The sequence below is a fragment of the Belonocnema kinseyi genome, chromosome 8 (genome assembly GCF_010883055.1).
Source record: "Belonocnema kinseyi isolate 2016_QV_RU_SX_M_011 chromosome 8, B_treatae_v1, whole genome shotgun sequence".
Classification (NCBI taxonomy): Eukaryota; Metazoa; Arthropoda; class Insecta; order Hymenoptera; family Cynipidae; genus Belonocnema; species Belonocnema kinseyi.
This window is the reverse complement of record NC_046664.1, coordinates 32,292,479-32,306,925: the sequence shown is the minus strand read 5'-3', so window position 1 is coordinate 32,306,925 and position 14,447 is coordinate 32,292,479. Positions and strand designations below refer to the sequence as shown.

Genomic DNA, 14,447 nt, shown 5'->3' with positions numbered 1-14,447 from the left:
ATATAATTTCAAATTTGTTTGCTTTGAAATTTTAGCAATCCAAAATTTGTGTTAGTTTAAATTTGTTTGTCAAATTTAGGCACTTCCAAATTAAAATCTTGCAGTATTTTTTTTATTCCAGATGCTCCTAATTATTATTCCTTTTTAACTTAGGGGACGATAAAATTTAGTTTATAAGATTAAGTTTATCAAGTTTGGAATTTAAAACCCCAGATCTGCTAGCACCACGAAATGATAAGAAAATGTTGAGTAATTCTTTTCACAATGGCAAAGTTAAAAATTTTTCTCACTTTGACATTTTTTATCATTTCTTAAACATTTTAAATGCTTAATAAATCTTATTTTTCTATTTAGGACCCAACATAAAATTTAGTTTATAATGTTTTGAATTTTAAAATCCAGATCTGGATGTATCGCGAATTATTTTAAATTCCCCAATGACATTTTTTCAAAATTCCCGAAAGAATACCGTGTTTCGTTGCTAAAAAGTGACGTCATAATTCCCAGGTAATTCTGGCGCGAAATTTAAATTCCAAGATTTGTTTCGTATATTAGTTACGATAATTATTTCCACTTGAATAAGTCTGCAATAATAAAAATATCAATCCAATAATTAATATTAATCTATTTCAATATGAAATAGTTTTCAACAGTTTGGAAATGACTAACTATAAAGTTTCAATAAGCATGGACTTAATTGGAAACTTAGGAACTAAATTTTGCAAATGAAGTTTTATATTTCCTCTTAAAACGAGACTTTTAATTGAAAAATTATTATAAAAGTCTCTAGGAAAAATATTTGTGTTCATTTCCTGATATATTATCCCTCATATAAATAATATTGAGGGTATACATAATTTTAACTTTAGAACTCTATTAAAAGTAAAAATATACTGAAAGTTTTTAATTCTTGAATGTGGCATTCTGCGGAGCTTGTCAATTTGTGCAAGACCTTACCAGATAAATATCCTAAATTATTCCCGTTTATTCTTAGTGGAGTTGTGCATTCGCTAGCTTGATTTTGATGAACTTTGATTTTAACATCAAGACGACTGTCTATGCAAAAATGAGTAATGAGTATGGAGGAAACAGAGTCAGTAAATTAAAGTGGAATGAAACTTTTAAGGTGGTTCCTCTTTCTTCAAGAGAAAAATCGTACAAGAGGAAAAATCACCGAGAGGATTGAATGCACCATTTTGATGATTTTGATGATTTTGATGTTTCAGCCATCTTTCAAGAGCATCACGAATTTTCAGAAAACGATCTCAGCTCTAGTCGATTGAACATGTATAACACCTTGTGCACACCAAAAAAACGGCAGTAATCGCGACTTGAGTGCTTATCGATCTCTATTGAAATTCAAGAGCCACTTCAACTTTATTCTATAAAAAATGTATCTTTTTCCGCACAACGTCAACTGATCCGACAACTGGGAAATAAATGCGGACCTCGTGCGGAAAAGCAGATACGATTAGTGTCATGGTGAGTCGAAATCGCAAGATTTCAAGATCACTAGATCCCGAGAATTCGAAAAAATTCGAGATCAAAGATACAGTCTTACTAACAACTTCTTGTTTCTTGTTTCACGGAAGTTTCTCAGGCAAAGCTCGGTCATTGAGCAACGACAAAGGGTTTGAATGACAAACGACTGAACTTTCTGTAATAAATTTGTCTCTCAAAAATGGTAAACCACCACAAGAATCCTAGGAGTCTTGGGTTTGAACACGTTGCGTTCTGTGATAAAGTTCGTTTCGCGAAGCAAATTTCTCGAGAAGTTTTCATGGGCCTCTCGAGTTTTTTTTCGCTGCTGGATTTTCATTCGTTCAACGATCTTTTAATCCAGACTGCTTAGAAGGGAGGGTTTGAGTAAAAGCTAAGAGTTTTTGGTCGCTAAAGTTGCCGGGGCTGCACGACGGTGTTATTGTTCAGTCGAGTTGTTGTTTGATTGTTGAAGTTTTCATCCTGAGGGATGCGATCTGTCCTCTCGTCGAAAAATCCTGGGTTCAGGATGATGTTCGGCACCAGTTCAATCACTTCCTGTTCCTCCAGCTGCGCTGCAATTGCGGAACGGCGATTAATTTTCATTAGTCTAGGCCATGAGCCTTACTAGCTTCTACTCTTTCTCTCCCTTCCTCTCATCACTCACCACTGTCAGGTTTTCTTGATCAACTAGAATTTCATCTAATTATTTCCCAATACGAGCACTTTAAACAGAACTTATTTTAATTATTTAAAACTAATTTATGAACTTCTATTTGTAATTTTTAGGGTTTCGTAGCCCCGTGTAGAAATCCTAATTAGTTTCGATCGTATTTCCATACGTTGCTCATACTTTTTTACCTGGAGGGGGAGTAGAAGTGAGGATATGTAAACTGCGGGAAAGCGAAGGAGGGTAACTAAGGGAGGGAAGGCGGAGAAAAGGATGGGTGTGTAGGGGAGCAAAGTAAGGAGCGATTGAGTGCGGAAGAAAGAAGAATCGCGGATAGGAAAATGAGGAGTAGGACTTTAGCGAATTGACAGAGGGAAAGTAGAGTAGGCAAAAGTAGTGGGAGGGATGAAAAGAAAGGAAAGGAAAATGACTGAGAAGGTAAATTGGCGGGGAGTGAGTTGGATAGTAGGTGGAAAGGGAAATGAGAGGTGAGAGGGGTAGTATGGGAAATGATGAGAAGGAAAACATAGGAGAAATAAGTAGGGAACACGAAGGAGAGGAAGTATAGGAGAGTGAGTAATTGAAAGAGATGAAGAGTGGGAGGGAATAAAGAGGAAAATGAGGGGTATGGAAGTAGAGTGGGAAGAAGTAGAGGAAGTGAGAGATGGGAAGTAGGGCAAGTAAAAGATGGAGAGTAGGGGAAGTGAGGGATGAGACTAGTGGAGAAGACGGGAAATGAGAGGTGTGCCATGAAGTAGGGGTAATTATAGGACAGAAAGTCGAGAGACTAGTAGGGGAAGGTAAGAGCTGATGGAGGTGCGGCAGAAGGAGAAAGGAGGAAAAGGGAAAAATCAGTGAGAGTTTGGGTAGTATTAAAGAGGGAAGATGGAGAAGGAATGTAAGGGAATGCCCATGGGGGAAGTGACGTAGCGTAGTAGAGAGGAAGAGAAATTAGAAGTGGGAGAGGTTTTAGGGAAAGAGTGGGACGGGAAGCATTGTATGGAGAAATTATAGCTGGGAGGGGGAGCGAGGGAAGTTGCAGGACGTAAAAAGGATGTAAGAGGGGGTTCAGAGAAGTAAGCTATGGTAGTACGAGGCAAGAGAAATAAGAGGTAGGGGGTATTACGAAAAAGTAGAAGAATTAAAAAAGGACGGAAAAGGGATATGAGGCTAGTGGAGGGAACGAAAATAAGAGGTGGAATAGGTAGTAGGAGAAGGGATAGGTGAGAAAATCGAGAAGAGACAAGTAGGGGAAAGGTTGGAAATGATGGAGAGACGGCAGAAAGAGAAAGCGAAGGAAGGTATGTAAGGAAAGGGAAATGAGAGATTAGGGAATATTGAAGAGAGAAGAAGTAATGGAAGAAACTTTAGAAGTGGGAGATGAATAATGTGGGGAAGTGAGGGGTGGAGAAGTATCAGAAGTAAAGAAAGCGGTGTACGGGAAGTTATGGGAGTGGAAAAACAGAAAAGGAATGTGATGGAACGGCAGGAAATAGGGTAAGTGTAACGGAGGGGAAGAGAAATAAGAGAGAAGGAGTTTGGAGGAAGTAAGTGAAGGGCAATGAAAGAAAAGGGATGTGGAATGGCAGGGAGGGAGAGCAGGGGAAGTAAACTGAGGAATTGGACGGATAGGAATATGAGGGCAGCAGTAATATATGGGAGAGGAAAAAGATGAGGGAGAAGAAGGGGAAGGAAGGTAAAATGAATTGGGGAGTGATGGAAAGTAGTGGCGTTTATCGTAGGGGAAGGGAGAATTGGGAATTGGAGGGGATAGGTAGTGGAGAGGAGTATTTGAGGGGTGATAGGTAGGGGAAGGGAGGGGTATTATGGGGTAGGGGAATTACGGGTGGGGGACATTTAAATGACTTATTTACCTCTTAATAGGCTACAAAACCCTTTTGGCTAATTTTTTCTTTCTTTGCTTAACAAGAATTGAAATCTAGAGATTGTCTAGACGGAATGCATTTGCGTGCTCTGGATTTACATTTTACAATCAATCAGAAATTATTCTAGATCTGACAGACTAATGTGCTACCCTTCAACTACAAACTATGTAGCCAAAGTTTTTCTAGTAGCACTTATTGCCATTATCTAGGCCATAATGCTCTACTTCTAAATTTCATAATGTCAAATATAGTTGCCCTAGACGTGCACTTTCTAGGAATTATCTAAAACCACCAATCCCTTAATGTAGGTATTGATTAGATTTAAAAATTCTTTTTTTATCTTTCTGTTAGTTGGAGTTTATACCATTATTGATTTTATAACCCTGAGGTAAAGAAAGGAAGTTCTATATTCTATGTTCTATGCTCTATATTTAGAATATAAGTTTGGAGCTATATTAAGATTAGAAAGTTTTTATTATAAATAGATTAATAACAACATGTATTTAGAATGGAATAACATATTGCTGAGATTACAGTTTACCATTTTTATGTATCAGGATTCTTTGCAAATAAATTGAATTTTATTTTTGAAATATTAAGGACTTTTTATCTGAATGAAATAAAATATTTTTTTGAAAATATTTCAAATCTAAAATTTAAAAAATATTAAATAGACATATAATTTTAAAAACTCACGCATCCATAAATACTAATAAAATTGAAAAAATGAAATTATTCTAAATCGTTTGAAAAATTTATCCAGAAATGAATTTTGAATTAATACAATATTAAAAATATCCACATAAAATGATCTAAGAGTGTTTGAAATTAAAAAAAATTGTACAACAATATATTCAGAAAGACTAACATTTCTCAGAAGAAATCTAAAGAGATAGGTAGAAAAATTTAAACATACAAGAAAATTTAGTAAATATTTGAAAAATAATAAAAAATTTAAAATGTAAAACGGGCGCAAGCCAATATTAGGAAAATTCTGTTAAATGTGTAGTGTATGAATTAAAATAGTAGAAATACATACTAATTTTGTAATCTCCCAGTTTTGAGAATCTAATAGAGCTACAGAATGTTGAATTTTGATATCTAATTTTTTTTATTTCCCTAACTCCTAAACCACTGACCGAATTTTACATTTTTTTGTCGGCGTAGCGTATAATTTATAGGCCTTTTTAATTTTATTTTAATTTTTCGGTTGTAAGCATATTTTTGATAATTTTTTAAATATAAATATTCTCACAATCCACGCGCAATGACCAGTAGAGTAGGTCGAATTAAAAAAGCAATCAAGTTAAAAATAAATTTTAAAGCGCCACTCCTAAAAAATCTGAAATCTGTTAAGCATTGCGTTCTAAAAATTATTTTGAATTGTCTTTTTATTTCGCGCCGAAAGTTAGTGTCCATGCATTTTATTTTAATCGGCGCAAAGAATTGTAAGTAATCAAAATATTTATACTTTTTTTTTTAATATGCTTTCGAACAAAGAATTACAACAAAAGTTTATTTTGTATTTTTTGGAACCCCTTTTTAAATTTTGTTTGGTTTTAATTACATTTTATACTAGAAATACGCTAGATCTGCAAAAATAGATCAAATTCATCAGCAGTTAGGGAAATATGGAGTTGAAAAAATCGGATCCCCAAATTCAAAATACTGCAACACTAAATGTTGAAAGCTTTAAAAAACCATGCCAACCATAAACTTCCCTCAACCAACACTAAAGTTTCAACAAGTATATTTAGGAAATGGATTGATCCATGTGTATCAAAAAATAATTAATCAACATTAACCATATGAAATATACAAAACTAACACCCCATTTTAGTAATTAAATTCTCTAATCAGCAACAGGTTTGGTGGTTATAAAAATAGTTAATCATATAATAAAAATACCTTGAGTATATTCGAGTGCCTTATGTGTAGAATGCAGAAGTTAGAATATTAAAAAAAATATATTAGAAATGAGTTAGACAACTATTTAAGTAAGTCTCTAATTATTGCTCGTAGCTCGAAAGATTGGTAAAGAACAGAGCTGCATTAGGATAGCGTTAAGTAATAAGTATATCGATTAAAAAATGTAGGAGTTAAATGTTAATGTAAATGTTAATACTGTCGATGAAGCTAGAGATCAAGGCCATAGATAACTGGTGTCTAGTGATGGTTGTCTCTGCTACTGATTCCCAGATGAAACATGATAATTTGATTAAAATCTAAATGTAAAATATAAAATACAAATCATGATTAAATAAAGCATATGATTCAATGCTAAAATTTAATTTCGTGTAATGAAAAGGCCTGAGATTGTATAGTGGCCATGAAGATCCGACCACCCCACTTATTATTTAGACGTATGAATTACTTTTCTTTTCGTAAACTTTTTGAGATTAAAAGCTTTTCCAGAATTTGCAAGAATAAAAATTATAGGAAATTCAGTATAGACTTATAATTATTTTCCTATAATGAATTTCTTTTCATTATTTCGCGATTCTAGAAAAATCATTGCAAGAAACTTACTATAGAAGTAAATAATGATAAAATATGGAAAGAAGTGATGCAAAAAATAGAAAAACTACAACAAATGATTTATTTCTTAACTTGAGATCCTGCCAACAATCAGGTTAAAAAAAGGTTTTCTATGAATTTAAGAAATGAAATGGTATTATCAGTCATGTCTTATAAAAAGCATTATTTTTATCAAAAAAGTTTAGAAGTTAAAAAAAAAAAGAAATTAACAAAAGTTTTTAAAAATTGTTTTTTATGATGTCGGTTTTTACTAATTTGTAAAAGGTTGCATTTTCAACAAGAAAATAAAAAAGATTAATTTTCAATTTAAACTGTGCATATTTATAAGTTACAAAAAGATTTTTTGACACTAAAGACGAATTTTTAATCAAATAAATAAATTTTCAACAAGATAATATATTTTACCGAAAGAATGATTTTTTTACATAAAAAGATGAATTTTCAAGAAAATAAATAAATGTTTAACAAATTAGTTATATTTTCAACTAAAAGGATAAATGTTCTACCAAAAAATAACAATTTCTAATTAAATACATGAACTTTCTACAAAAAATGATAAATTATCAAACAAAAATTATAATAGTTAGATTTTCATTAGAAAAATGTAATTTTCAACCATAAAAAGAAATCAATTTTAACCAAATATTTGAATTTTCAACTAAAGAAATGAATTGTCAACACAAAATTTAATCTACAATCGAAACAGATTAATTTTTAACTAACCGGTAGCATTTTTAACCAAAAAAGATGATATTTCTAAAAAAAAGAAGAATTTTCAAACCCAAAAAAAAAGAATGTTAAAAAAAATAGATAAATTTTTAATCAATCGTTTTTTAGCCAAGAAAGACATAATTCCCCCTAAGCCTTTGCTTAATTTTTGCACACAATGCCTTATGAGTGGTCCAAAATAAATCATTCATTTGTTGTTTGTCTATTTTTTATATTAATTTCTTCAAATATTATTGTATTTTTATGTCAATTTTAATTATCCTATGGCCGTTTTTTATGTATTTATTTTATATTACGAATTTCCTATAATCTTGGAAAAAATTATAGGAAATTCAATAGGGAGTTTCCATAAAGGATGCAACAGTTTTTTGACGGTTTTTCGACCCCCTCCCCTCATTGTCACATTGCGTCACATTTTCACATTGCGTCTCTATCACACACTGTCACAATACGGCTACCCCCCCCCCCCAACTGTGGCATCCTTTATGGAAGCTCCCTCATAGAAAAATCATTATAGTCCTATACTCATTTTCCTATAATATTTGTTCGTAAGGGCAGTTTGCAATTGTGTGTTACTTTATGTGTTTCTCAGATTTTTGTTGAAAATTCATATCACTATTAATAATATAAGTATAATAATTAATACGTCCATCGTATTTTTTGCCCGGGAGGGGAAGTGAGGAGAGCGGAAGAAGAGAAGGATGGTGAGAGAAATCAGTTGTAGTGTGGAGGAAGAACGGGCATGGGAGTCAGGAAAGGGGCAGGAGAGGGAGTTAGGATGAGTAAACGGAGGAAATTGAGGGGAGGGATAGCACAGAAGTGAGGGTGAGCAGAGGAGGAATGTATAAGAAGTGAAGTGGAGTATGGCAAGTGAGGAGAGGGACAATAGATGGAGGTGTAGTAAGGAAGTGAGGATGACCAGGGTTGGGAAAGAGATAGGAGGGGTATTAAGGAAGTGGAGGGGATGTAGATGAAGTAAGTGTAAGTAAAGAAAGTGAGAGAGGGTGAATTGGGGAGAGGAGTAGAGGAGGTAGAAGTAAGATAAGGGATGGTTAGTTTGGTTAGTGAAGGAGAAAGAAAGGGAACAGGATATTTGAAACACTTACTTCACGTCTTAATAGCAATACCTCAGGGCCTTACCACTTATTTTTTAACAATCTCAGGCCTTGTAATGAAACTAATGAGAGAAATAACCTTACCCAATGAAGTCAGAATTTTTGATAGGAGAGTACACGAAAGACTCGCATAACATTAGAGGGAGAATATATTATGACTTTAGCTAGTAGCAGAAACAAAGCGATTAAAGGAGACAGAGTAGAAGCATAAGCTTAATTCTAAAATTACAAGAATATGCTTACAAGATGCCCTGCACTCGCGATAGAGTAGGAAACAGGTTCCTAAACCAAGAATCATTAAAGTTCCCATAACAATCCCTACCGCTGCTACCCATACGCGAGTATCGAAATTTTCTGCTCCTTGTAAAAGGTGTCTTGCCAGCTCTGAAAAATCAGTATCGCTTGCAGAATTACATAATCGGTTACGTCAATGTTTATATATATATATGTACATTTATACAGTTTCATTAATCTATATCATTTAAATTTCTACAGAGGTTTCATCATTCTATTTCTATGCAATCACAATTCCTTAGATCGTAAATTCTAGTTTGCTGAGAGTTCTGAAAATTATTTAATGAAATAATCATACCCAGTTCTTCATCACTGTGATGTGTGTGTCCATCCACCTCGACAATCTCGCCTGGACCGAGTTGATTGGTTGCCCAGACCCGAAACGAATAGGTTGTATTCGGTTCCAGATGATAGACATCTATCTGCCTCTGAAAAATACAATACAACAATAATTAGGTTTTCGTTCAAGAGAATAAAATCATAAGAGAAAGAAAAACAATTTTTAAAAGAAAACAAAAGAGAATTATATAAAATTGATTGGTGTTGTCCTAATAGAAAAAATGGCCTGGCGGTACTTTACATAAACTAAGTTATCTTTTATGGGGGGGGGGGGTGAGAACCAAGGTTGGTAACAATGGGGGGAGTTACAAGTGGAAATAACGTTACGAACTTATAACATTCAGATAACATTCAGAGTTTTAATCCAAAAAGAAGATCCAACTATATTTTCGGGTTAAGGTTGATGGTTTTATTTAAAAGGCTACTATTATAACTTTGGTTCGTAATTCATCTCTATTGCTTAAAAATGCTATTATTTGGCTGAAAATGTAATTATTTAGTGCAAAATGGAACTACATTGTTAAAAAGTGATCCTTTTTATTGGAAATTCAACTACTTTATTAAAAATTCATTTTCTTAGTTGAAGGTCCATCACTTTGGTTGAAAATTTAACTTTTTTTTATAAAAAATCGTTTCATATTTGATTGAAAATAATCGTTTTCAAGCTGATAATTAAAGTATTCCATTTTCGGCTAAAAATGTATCTTTATCAGTTAAGAATTTAACTATTTTGTTAGAAACATATATTTCTTAGTAATCTATTTAACTTTTTGGTTGAAAATTGTTCTTTCTTGGTACAAATTTAATCTTCATGGTTAAAACTTTATCCTTTTAGGTTAAAAATGCAATCGTTTCGTTTACATGTCAATGTTAACTGATTCGCTAAAAATTCACCTTTTCAGTTGAAAAGTCGATTATTTGACAAGTTGAATTACTTTGTACACAAATTATTCTTATTTTTAAAGATTTATAATTATAGTTAAAAACTTTTAAATTATTTTGAAAAATCTTCCATATACCGAGCAACATTTTCTTCCTATGAAATCTTTGGAAACTTCTTGAAATCGTTTTCAATGCTTTACATCCCCTGAATTGATATCCCATTAACTCGTTTTCGTTTTCATCTCCTTGGTTGAAAATTTAACTATTACATTTTTATCAAATTAATTTTCCTTGTTAAAATAATCTTTTGTGGTGAACTCTTGATTCGAAATTTAACTATTTTGTCGAAAATTTGTTTTCTTTTTGGTTCAAAATTTATTATTTTAAACTATAGAGATGCAACTATTCCATTTTTGATTGGAAATTAATATATTTGATTGAAAATTGACCTCTTCGAGTTAAAAATTCATGTATTTTGTTGAAAATTTGTTTTATTTTTGCTTCAGAACTTATTTTTAACTAAAAATATAACTATTACATTTTTGGTTGAAAGTTAATGAATTTTATTAAAAATTTATTTTTTCTATTTGAAAATTCATGTATTTTGTTAAACATTCGTTTTTTCTTTTTGGTCGAAAATGAATCTTCTTGCCTGAAAACTCACCCTTTTTGGTTAAAAATGCAACTGTTTAGCTCTAAATTAATCTCGTTTGCCTGGGAATTCAACAATTTAGTACAAAATTAAACTATTCGGTTGAAAATTAACTTTTTCTTTTGTTAAAAACTCATATTTTTGTGTAAATTAAATTATTTGGTTAGAAAAAAATCTATTTTCTGAAAATTTAACATTTTCTTAAAAAATAATTATTTTTTGTTAAAAAATCATGTTTTGGATAAAAATTCAACCTTTTTGTAGATATTTCTTCCTTCTGGGTTTAAAATTCAACCATATTGTTGAAAACTCATGTATTTCGTGGAAAATTCGTTATTTTTTGTAAAAAATTAATCTTCTTGCTGAAACACTAATCTTTTTTGTTGAAAATTTAACTACTCAGTTAAAAATTAACTGTTTGGTTGAAATTTGAACGAGTTTATTAAAAATTCATATTTTTTTAAAGTAACCTCCTTGGTTAAAAATTTATTTTAGTTTTTGGAAGATTAATCCTCTGGGATAAAAATCATCTTTCGGGCTAAACATTTTCGTTGATAATTTATTTTTTTATTAACGATATAACTACTTTATTTTTGGTTCGAAATTAATTAAAAAACTTTTTAATGGATCTTTATTAGTTTAAAATTCATGCGTTTTGTTAAACATACGTTATTTTTGACGAAAATTAAACTTCTTGGCTGAAAACTCATTCTTTTTGGTTAAAAATGCAACTGTCTAGCTCTAAATTAATCTCGTTTGGTTGAGAATTCAACAATTTTGTACAAAATTAAACTATTCGGTTGAAAATACAATTTTTTTGTTAAGAACTCATATTTGCTGTGTAAATTCAACTATTTGGTTAGAAAAATCTACTTTTCTAAAAATTTAACATTTTCTTAAAAAAGTATTATTTTTGTTTAAAAAATCATATGTTTGGGTTAAAAATTCAACTTTTTTGTAGATAATTTCTTCCTTCTGGGTTTAAAATTCAACCATATTGTTGAAAATTCATGTATTTCGTGGAAAATTCGTTATTTTTGGTAAAACATTAATTTTCTTGCCGAAACAGAAATCTTTTTGGTTGAAAATTAAGCTACTTATTTAAAAATTAACTGCTGGGTTGAAATTTGAACAAGATTGTTAAAAAATTCATATTTTTTTAGTCACCTGCTTTGTTGAAAATTTAATTTTTCGAAAATTAATCTTCCGAGTTAAAAATCATCTTTTGGGCTGAACATTTTTTTTTGAAAATTCATTTTTTAAAGAGTGGTCATTTTAGTTGATAATCCATCTATTTTCTTGAAAATATAACTACTTTGTTAAAAAGATTTTTTTCGTTGATAATTTATTTTTTCACTAACGATGTAACTGTTCTATTTTTGGTTCAAAATTGATTCAAAATTTTTTTAATTGTTCTTTATTAGTCGAAAATTCATGTTTTGTTAAAATTTCATTTTATTAAATCAAAAATTAATCTTTTTGATCAAAAATGCATCTGTTTGACTTTAAATTAATCTGGTTTGGTTGAAGATTTAATAATTTTGTAGGAAATTAAACTATTCAGTTAAAAATTAAGCTTGTTTTATGATTATCCATCTTTTTGGTGGGAAAATAGCTGTTTAAAGAAAAAATCATATTTCCGGGTTGAAAGTTCAACCGCTTTGTTACAACTTCATTTTTTTTGAAATAGACCTCTTGTGTAAAATTGAACTTTTTGTTCAAAATTTGTTTTTTACAAAATTATTTTTTGATCTGGAAAGTGCACTATTCAACTATTTGGTAGAAAATTGATGTGTTATGTTGAAAATTCGTCTGTTTGGTAAGAAAATTAATCTTGTTTGTTAAAAATTCAATACGTATTTCGACTTCAAATCTTAGAAATTTTAAGTATTTTATATTGCATTCAATATAGTATTTGCATTAAATTAATTTAAAAGAATTTAATTCCTCCATTATTACCCTATTTTCGTGAAAAATCGCCCTCGTTTTCATGTTTAATTTTTATCCTGAAATACCTGCGGAAATATTTATTTAATGAATTTTTCTTTTCCTCCTTTCCAAAATATGGAGATTCTTTATTTACCACCCCTCTCAGCGTTTCCGGAAAGTTCTCGCACTATTCTGCTCGTTATTTATTTTGAAATCCCTCAACTGTCCACTGTACTTTTATCTTTGCGGATGTCCGTCTTCCTAAGTTCATGGTAAAGTTTTCTTCTTCTCTGCACCTTTTTCTCAATATTTCAAATATATAGTTGTTCACTACAATTTTATCTGCATTCTCATACAAGGACGCTATCAAATCTTTTCTTCATTCTTCCGGGAACCTTTTTCATATTCACACCTCCTTTATGATTTCCTTTGAACTTCCTCAGACCGACACTCCACTAAAGAGCCTCAAACCATTCTCCCTTATCTCTTTCCACTACCTTTTCATTCATCTCTTCATTGGAATTTATATAACTATCGGTCGAATGCACAAGGAAATAATTTGTTTGACTCACTTTGAGAGATTCTACTTTGGACTTCTGAAATAATAGAATATTTAAAGGTGATACCAATGAATTAGTTCCTTATCATTTCGTTTCTCATCTTTCAAGTCTTCCTCTGACTTCCTTTCTTCCTTTTTACATTTTCCCTTCTCCCATTCTTCCAACCACCCATTCTTTTATTGTCAATCTTCTATCCTAAATCTTTAGCGTCTAGAGTATTTTTTCCATATATTTTCTCATTTTTCTACATCTACTAATAAGTTTCCCTACATCCTTCAATCTCTACATTACTTCTACTTTCTATGGTTGATATTATTTCCTTTTACATAAATACTTAAAAATGGTCCATCCTAATCACCCTTCTTTATGATCTTTTCCATTATGCCTGTCCCTAGCAACTCCAAATTAGGAGCGCTTTATATAAAAACTTCAAAAAAGTCAACTTTTATGATAGAGTTACGTAAAGAGACTTAAAACGAGAGAGGTGTGTTTCCAAAAATGAGTGTAGTCAGAAGAGGGAGAAAAAGAAAAATCATCAAGATATTTGTATAAAAAACTCCTGATAATATTTTGGTCTTATGCTGAGTACTAATTATAAATTTAGATATGAAATTGAAATTAATTATTAAGATACTATTTACATTGTCGGTATATGTGTTGATCTTCAATAAAATTTTGAAAATCTTTGTTATATATTATTAAATGAACAAGACCCAGACCATTACTAATAAAAACAGAATTTTAATCTTGTAGAATTTGTAACACATACTATTTTACATACGAAGAAAACAATTTAAAATTGAATGAGAAATCTATTTATTTATTTATTTATTTATAATATGAATTCCCCGCCCAAAAGGACGAATTTTCCACATAACAGTTAATTTTTCGGCAAGGAAAAGATTACTTTTTCAGAAAATAGTTTAATTTCCAACAGAATAATTAAATGTTCAGCCTAGAAAGATGAATTCTTATCCAAATGTTATAATTTTGAAAAATAAAATGTAACCAAAAATAAACGAATTTTTAACAAAAATATTAACTCTCAACCAAAATTATGATACTAAATATTTAAACAAAATGAAAAACAGATTTTCAACCAAAAAAGTTGAGTTTTAAATCAAACAGCTGGTTTTTCAACCTAAAAGATGAATTTTTAATTAAAAAAGGCGAATTTTCAAGCAAGAATATTAATTTTCTACTGAAAAGTTGGTTTTTTAACAAAATACATCAATTTTGCAAGAAATAGTTGAATTTTCAACTAAAAGAGATAGAAGTGGCAAAATTCGTAGTTTTGTACACGATTCTTACCCCAAATATCTCTTTTTATCAAAATGAATTATCATGAAAGCATTAAATCTATTATTATTATTA

The 14,447-nt window shown here is 30.8% G+C and overlaps 1 protein-coding gene across 3 annotated transcripts in view; it reads right to left on the bottom strand.

The window, feature by feature from the left end:
• Positions 1-367: 367 nt before the first annotated feature.
• The window catches only part of LOC117178026 (protein turtle homolog A), a 37,982-nt gene continuing 23,902 nt past the window's right edge, over positions 368-14,447 (bottom strand). Inside the window, exons 4-7 of one of the 3 annotated variants that reach the window (XM_033369224.1) lie at positions 9,010-9,139; positions 8,661-8,801; positions 5,944-5,962; positions 1,907-2,054 (exon numbers count right to left, since the gene is read on the bottom strand). In XM_033369224.1, the coding sequence (XP_033225115.1) occupies positions 2,027-2,054; positions 5,944-5,962; positions 8,661-8,801; positions 9,010-9,139 (318 nt within the window). In that variant the 3' untranslated portion in view covers positions 1,907-2,026. Of the gene's footprint in view, positions 2,055-5,943; positions 5,963-8,660; positions 8,802-9,009; positions 9,140-14,447 lie in introns of all 3 variants that reach the window. The other 2 variants (XM_033369223.1, XM_033369225.1) reach the window with 2 other exon arrangements.